The sequence below is a fragment of the Octopus bimaculoides genome, chromosome 29 (assembly GCF_001194135.2).
Source record: "Octopus bimaculoides isolate UCB-OBI-ISO-001 chromosome 29, ASM119413v2, whole genome shotgun sequence".
Classification (NCBI taxonomy): domain Eukaryota; kingdom Metazoa; phylum Mollusca; class Cephalopoda; order Octopoda; family Octopodidae; genus Octopus; species Octopus bimaculoides.
Window position 1 is genome coordinate 8,864,955 of NC_069009.1, and position 7,851 is coordinate 8,872,805.

Consider the following 7,851-nt stretch of genomic DNA (forward strand, 5'->3'; position numbering starts at 1 on the left):
TACAGACACTTATGACATACTATGTCATATCAGCAATTAAATGTGGGGGTAATGGACATGAAGTGGTATTTGTGTGGTGGTGGTGGTGGTGGTGGTGGTGGTGGTGGTGATAGATTGGTGATGGCAGTATCATGGTAATGTTGATGATAGTGGTGTGGTGGTATTGGTGCTTATGCTGACAGTAATGGTGGTGGTGGTACTGGTGGCAGTGACATTGTTGGTGATATTGGTGGTGATGTGCCATCATAGAACGAGAGAAGAAAACAAATAACAAAATAAAATCAATTCCGTGGATACAAATTAGTTTAATAATCACTATCATTATCGTTATCATCATCATCACTAACATCCTCCTTCTCCTCATCATCATTATCATTACCATCATCATCATCCACATCAACACTATCATTACTTGCATAATCATTATGAAGCCAAACCATCCACCCATTGCACCATGTCCCTCATTTGGAGGCGATACCAGGCTGCTGTTTCTGGCATGTTAAGTAATCATATAATAGAGGCCCCTTTATTTCGGTTGATATCTGGTGGATCAATGAAAAGGTGAGGGGGCAGGAACAGGATAACAGTTGCAATATCTCCATAATGTAACTGGTTTCCCCACATCTCCCTACTGTGGCTGGTTTCTGCGGTGAGGGCCATGAAAACCCATTAAAAAAATGTCTTCCTACTTTCCTCCTCTTCTGTCTCTGTCCTGTTATATAATCCCTCTCCCCAGGTGCTCCCTACAGTCTTTTGTTGCTCCTTAACTTATAGCTGAACTTCTGTTGGAGAGGGCTCTGGCTTAAGAAATCCTCCAATGTTAAGTTGCCCAAGGACGAGGGCTGCGGCACTTGGGTAGGGCGCTGGCATTCTGCATTCAGGACATACGTTTCCTTTTTCTGAGGTGAACGATACTGACTGCTCCGTCTGCTACTACGCCCCAGTGGGCATGTACAAGCATTGTCGCTAGTGCATTCTCGCCAATCAACTGGACCATACAGTGTGTGCATGCGTGTTGTGGTAATGTATTTGATGTTGTCAGTGTTAAAGCCTGCAGCTTTTCTGTTTTGGAAAGTGGGAACGGCACCAGTTGAACTCCTGCTGTTGGCATTAGTACTACTGGTGTTCCTGAAGGGGGCATTGTTGTTTCTGTTGCAGTTGATTTTCTTGCTGTTGTTTTTATTGTTGTTGTTGTTGGTGATTGGTGTTTTTGTAGTGATGCTGAATGTGTACTGTGGGCCTCCAATTCTTGGCTTCCTGCATTTTGTGTAAGCTGGGTAACTCACTGCAATGTTTGGATGTGTGTTTTCTTTGAGGTTCACTACGTGTATGATACTTCCTGAGTTCATGTTTTGCTGGGCAATTAATAAGACACGACGTCATATAGAAATGGTGGACACAGTGGCAGTTTCCTGTGGGAGAAAAAGAGATATAATAAGAGCCAAATCTCTACGATAATAATAATAATAATAATAATAATAATAATAATAATAATAATGATAACAATAATAATAATGATAATAATAACAATAATAATAACAATAATGATAATAAAAGAAATGGAAAAACTTTCAAAATACAAAGACCTGGAAACAGAGGTAACTCGAATGTGGAATCTAAAAACAGAAACAATTCCTATCATAGGAGGTGCATTAGGTATAATAAAAAAATATTCAGACAAATACATAACAAAAACACCAGGACTTACAAATATATATAACATACAGAAAATTGCACTACTGGGCACTGCACACATCCTACGCAAAACACTTTCAATACAGTAACCATAAGAGCATCACAGCAAACCACAGCACATACCCAAGGCACACAGAGCTGCGCTCAGTAGTGTTATCTGTCTCAGATAGCAGGAAATCCAAAAATAGAAGAAATTTAAAAAATAGTGTTCATGGGAACTATTCATATCTTATGAAAAATATTGTCTATGTGATTCCAAAAACATTTTAATCTGTAAGCCTTATCAAATTTTTTTTTTAAATATACAAAATAGCAAACACCTTTTACTGTCATCTTAAGAACACACTATCATTTTATCATTGAATTACTTTTAAAATAAACTTTTAGTTTTGATACACTCTCTAGAACAATACACTGTACAAAACCAAAAATATGGCACCCTAAACATATAATAATAATAATAATAATAATAATAATAATAATAATAATAATAGACCAGGCATAACAATAATAGATAAGAAAAAGCGAAAATTGCTCACTAATCCGTTATGTCCATTTGATTCCAGGTTTGTAAAGAAAGAGGATGAAAAATGAAAAAGACAAATACAATCCCTTAAAATTTGAAATTGCAAGAATTTGGGGTTTGAAAACTATAAAGGTTGTGCCTGTAATAATTGGTGAGTCAGGAAATGTGAATAAAAATATAGAGAAATGGTTGAAGGAGATTGGAATGGAATGTCTTTTAAAGCTTCTACAGAAAGTTTGCCTCTTAGGAACAGGAAAGACTACCCAGAGGGTTTTAAGCGCTTAAAAGACTACTGAAAGCTTGTGGATGCCTAAGGTTACAGGTAGCAACCTGCTACCCACATAAATTCTATCAGGAATAAGAATGAACCTGAATCAAACCAATAATGATGATGATGATGATGATGAACAAATGCCCAGACTTGCCCCAAACCATTATAAGTTGTGGTGACATGATGAAGCAGCAAAAGTGGGATCCAGAGAGAGGCAAGACAAGGTAAAGAGAGTGTTGGAGTTGGGGACCTGCAAAATCCTATGGAATTTCCTAATCCAAACAGACCAGGTGCTTGACCTAGTGGTGATGGACACAGTGAACCATGAGCTCTATGACTGAAAATTTTGTATGCCCATGTCAAGAAGGAAGGTAAAAAAATAGACATATCTTAAATACAAGATAATGCAACAGTGGAAAATGAAGAAGGTGAAGACAGTGTCAATTATTGCTGGGTCCTTGGGTATCAGAAAGCATCAAGAGGAATATAAAGGAAATCAGAATACAGTGACCAGAAGTGCTGTTACAAAAGATTTGTCTCCTCGGCACAATCAGAATCATCAGGAGAGTATTAGAGAGTTAAAAAGAACAGATGGCAAAATAGTGTAGGCTGCAGGTAGCAAGCCTGCTATTCAAGCAAAGACTTCAGGGGTTCCAACAAAACTGGGATTAAAAAGACAAAAAAAAATCTTTTCTACTATAGGCACAAGGCCTGAAATTTGGGGGAGGGGACTAGCTGATTACATCAACCCAAGTGTTTCACTGGTACTTAATTTATTGACACCGAAACAATGAAAGACAAAGTCTACCTTGGCAGAATCTGAACTTAGAACATAGCAGCAGATGGAATAGCGCTAAGCATTTTGCCCAGTGTGCTAACGATTGAGCTCCCTAGGAGAAAAGATTAAATTTGAGATCATCATTAAGTTGGATTTAAGAAAGAGCCAAAAAAACGAAAGAAAACTTTTTAATGTAAATCATCCCAGGAAAATGTGTCAACAACATGTGGAGTTATGATATGAAAATCATGTGTTGCTGCAGCAAAATGTATGAAAGTGTAAGCAACATGTGGGACTGTGAGAATGATTTATATTGGAACTGTGAACGAAACTGTGAGTCCGAGAACTAATCATATATGCATTCCCATTGCTACACACAGCCACTCCTACTCTTTCTCAATTATACATCAAACAGTATAGTATTTGTGTTTATACAATTTACACTCATCTGAATTGTAGCCTTCATATGTACACAAAACAAACAAGTATCAAGTGTGTGTGGTATTTAAATGCCTTTCACAAAAGCTGCAACAAGTTTCTTTCTAGACAAAGAAAAGGGAGCAGCTGTACTCTCAAGAAATAGTGGTGAATTCTGTTCTGAAAAAAGAAAGCCCCAGCACATGGCTGGAGGTAGTGTTCTGTCAGAAAGTTCACACTGGACATACAGAGCCATTTCTTAATGTCACTGCCGATCCCCAAGTGAAGAACACAACTCACAGCTCACAATACAAACACTAATAAAACAAAAGCCCCAAAACAAAATATACAGATTCAATGCAATAAGGGAAGAATTTGTACTTCCTAAACAATAAAACACATACACACAATGTTTAACCCATTGCTGCAGTATGTTGATGACCAAGACAGCACAGCCCATCCAAATAAGGGTAGACAGACCCCTCCAAACTTGATGAAGCAAATCTGTCTACAGGAGTGATAAAAATCACTCCTTGCCAGTAGGGTTAAAATGGATTCTTTATTGTTCGTCACAAGGGTCACCTGAGGTCAAAAAGTTGAAAATTGGAACAAACTTCTCTGAAAATGATCTTGAGGGAAATCAGAACCAAGAAATCAACCCTGACACCTTAAGACAAACACCAAATAAAACAAACGTTGAAAGGACTACAAAAAATAGATGGAGAAGAGAAGAGTATAAGTAAGTCATGGAGAGAAATGATAGGGGATGACATGCGTGAATATACTGATACAAACAAATTAGTCAAATTAGTATGCAGAGGCATCATGCGAAATAAGTGTCTAACATCAGGAGAATTAGAGACAATCAAGCTGAAGTGGATGATGAGAATAGTGACACTGAGAATAACAAACAGGAAAACTTCCACCTATTGATAGAGACAGCTCTGAACTTGATGTTGATGGAGGCAACTTAGAACCTGAAGTAGTAGTAAAGTAACAAGAAGTAGGAATGATCGTAAAGCTGCAATGGCTGACACATTTGCTGAAGTCAATAGAGAGAAAATACTCGAGGTTAAAAAAACAATATCCTGTGAGAACATCTAGAAATGAAGGAGAGGGATCAACAACCAAAGTTTCAAATACCAAATCAAATCACTGTACAATCAAAATATGGAAAGAGCACATAAATAAGGTAATCAAGAGCTTCTAACAGGAATTATTGACCTTAGATGAACTCTTCAAAAGAAATAATGTAAAGACAAGAATGGTTAGAAAGTGAAAATACAATTTAATAAACATGAATGAAGTCTTGAGAAAAAAAAAAAGAGATGGTGAGGCAAAAAATTGCAGGTGAAAGCGCAACGTTTTATGTAGGTGTGAAAAGAGAAACAAATTTTACAAACAGAATAAGACATTTAAAACTGATGCTAAGAAATTCTACAGAGAGTTAGGGAAATAGTTGATATGAAAGAAGTGATGACATTTTGGAAAAAGCATATGGAGCGACAGAAAGGAATTCAACAAGGGAGCTGAATGGGTAGGGAGAGAAGAAGAAGAAAGAATGGCTGAGATTGAAGAACAGGGATGGAACAATATTACAATGCAGGGACTAACTTAAGCTCTATCTAAAGCTCATAAGTGGAATTGTCTTGGACATGATAAAATCCCTAACTTCTGGCTTCATTATCACACTGTCAGTTAACGGAATGCTTCTCTAATATCATCAGAAAGCCTGAAAAGACTTGAAGCTGGCTAACATTAGGGATAACATACCTACTCCCTAAAACGAGTGATACAAAATCCCCCCAAAACTACAGGCTCATCACTTGTTTGACCACAAAATACTTAGATCCATCCTCACCAAAAGGATATATCAATTTCTCAATGAAAACAACATATTTCCCCTTGAACAAAAACTCACACGGTTGCAAAGATCAGCTATTAATACACTGTATGATACTTGAAAATTGTTCATCGAAGAAGCGAAATCTTAGCACAGCATAAAATGTCTTATAAAACAACCATAAGAGGGCTTCAAGTGTACATCCAAAGGAACACCAACTGGATGATACAGCTGCTAAGGCAACACAGAGTAAGAAACTGCACTCAATCTCAAAGGAGGCATATAATTACAGATGAGAGGTTAACCTCCCTGATTCTGATGATAAGGAGGACACACCACCCACAAAAGCAGCAAAAAGTGTAAAACAAAAGCCAAACACGAAAGCTTGAAGGAAATACCAAGATTGTGGAAGAAAAGCCATTACATGAGTAATACCCCAAAAGAGCTGGGGAAAAAAACTGATCAGTGGCTGTTGGTTTGAAAGTTGAAGCAGAAAGATTTATCTTAGTGGCACAAGATGAGAGTCTTCTCACCTGGAACTATCAAGCTAATGTCGCACACACTGAGGTAGACTCTGCAATGACAAAATTGAGAGTATTGACCACATTGTTGCTGGCTGCTCAGTCCTTGCCCCTACAGAATATAAAACCAGGCATGGTTCAGTTGACCAATACTTGCACTGGAGCATATGCCATCACTATGATATCACATAAAAAAAGATTATGAAGCAGGGTAAGAGATGTTATATAATATATGGAAGGATGTATTAAAACATACATTTATACATATAGGCACAGGTATGGCTTCTCAACTGCATAGTTTCAGGTTCAGTTCCACTGTGTGGTACTTTGGGCAAGCATCTTCTACTATAGCTCTGGGTCAACCAAAACCTTGTGAGTGGATTTGGTAGACGGAAACTGAAAGAAGCCTGTCATATTGTTGTATATATATATATATATATATATATATACATACAAATATCTATGCCTTTGTGTCTGTGTCTGTCCTCCACGCCACTTGACAACCGGTGTTGGTGTGTTTGCGTCACCATAACTTAGCGATTTAGTAAAAGAGACTGATAGAATAAATACCAGGCTTAAAAAGAAAGTACTGGGGTTGATTCGTTCATTCAACTAAAATTTCAAAGTGGTGCCCCAGCATGGCCACGGTCTAATGGCTGAAACAATTAAAAGAAAAAAAAAAAAAAAACAGATACATACAAGTGAGTGAAGAAATAAAAGAAAGTGACACTCAAAACTTTTGGTGAGTGTTACAAATATTTTGAATAACAGTTTGACTCAGCACCACATTGCTTACAATTTTGTAGGCATTTAGGACACATCCATCTCATCAGTTATTAGAAGAGTGAGAGAATCGAGATGAATTCAAGATGGCTTATGAATGATAGGCCGCTATTGGTCAGCTCAAGTCACATGGTAGTAATACTGTGAAAGCGATAGCCACTATGCTGTTTACTTTTTGCCCTGTGTTTGGATGTTTGCAGGAAGCTGAAAATAGCTGATGTCACATTCACAGCATTAACACCATGTGATCTGATCTGACCAACAGAAGCCTAAGCATCATGAGTTTGTTTAAAATTTTGCACTCTTCTGGTGAGATGCATGTCCTATAGATGCACAAAACTGTAAGTCATGTGGAGATGAGTCAAACTGTTATTAAATAGATATATGGAGGGAGAGCCAGGAAGACATGGGATGAAGTATTGAAGGCTGATCTTAAAATACTGAGCCTTATGAAGGAGATGACAGAGGACTGAGATATGACGACCAGCCCACCATAACAGAATTGAGATGATAGAGGACCAGACGTCACGTAAAAAGCACCCAATACACTTTGTGGAGTGGTTGGCATTTAAGAAGGGCATCCAGCTGTAGAAACCAAACCATACAAACTATGGAACCTGGTGCGGCCCCTATCCTTGCCAATTCCTATTAAACCATCCAATCCATGCCACCATGGAAAATGGACGTTAAATGATACTGTTGCAGCTGCTGATATGTGTGTGTGTGTGTGTGTGTGTGTGTGTGTGTATATATATATATATATATATAGACAGATATGTTCTTGACTCCCAGACAGAAGATAAACTGGTTTTACTTTAAATTTTTATAAATTTTTACAAATATTTGATAAGATGAGATACATGAAAACCGATAATATTTTCTTTATATAATTTTAAAAATCATTTTTATTAAATTTTTTCTTAAATTGAAATATCTTAGACTTACTTCTGTACTATTTCCACCTCCATCTTTTATATATGAAAATTTGATTTGTATAGATCTCTAATCTTTTTTCAG

General features: G+C 37.3%; 1 protein-coding gene across 3 annotated transcripts in view; it reads right to left on the minus strand.

Moving 5' to 3' along the window:
• Positions 1-285: 285 nt before the first annotated feature.
• Positions 286-7,851, minus strand: part of LOC106882334 (serine/threonine-protein kinase pakE) — a 22,851-nt gene continuing 15,285 nt past the window's right edge. For all 3 annotated transcript variants that reach the window (XM_052977945.1, XM_052977944.1, XM_052977946.1), the window contains exon 2: positions 286-1,412. In XM_052977945.1, the coding sequence (XP_052833905.1) occupies positions 744-1,349 (606 nt within the window). In that variant the 5' untranslated portion in view covers positions 1,350-1,412 and the 3' untranslated portion in view covers positions 286-743. The remainder of the gene's footprint in view (positions 1,413-7,851) is intronic.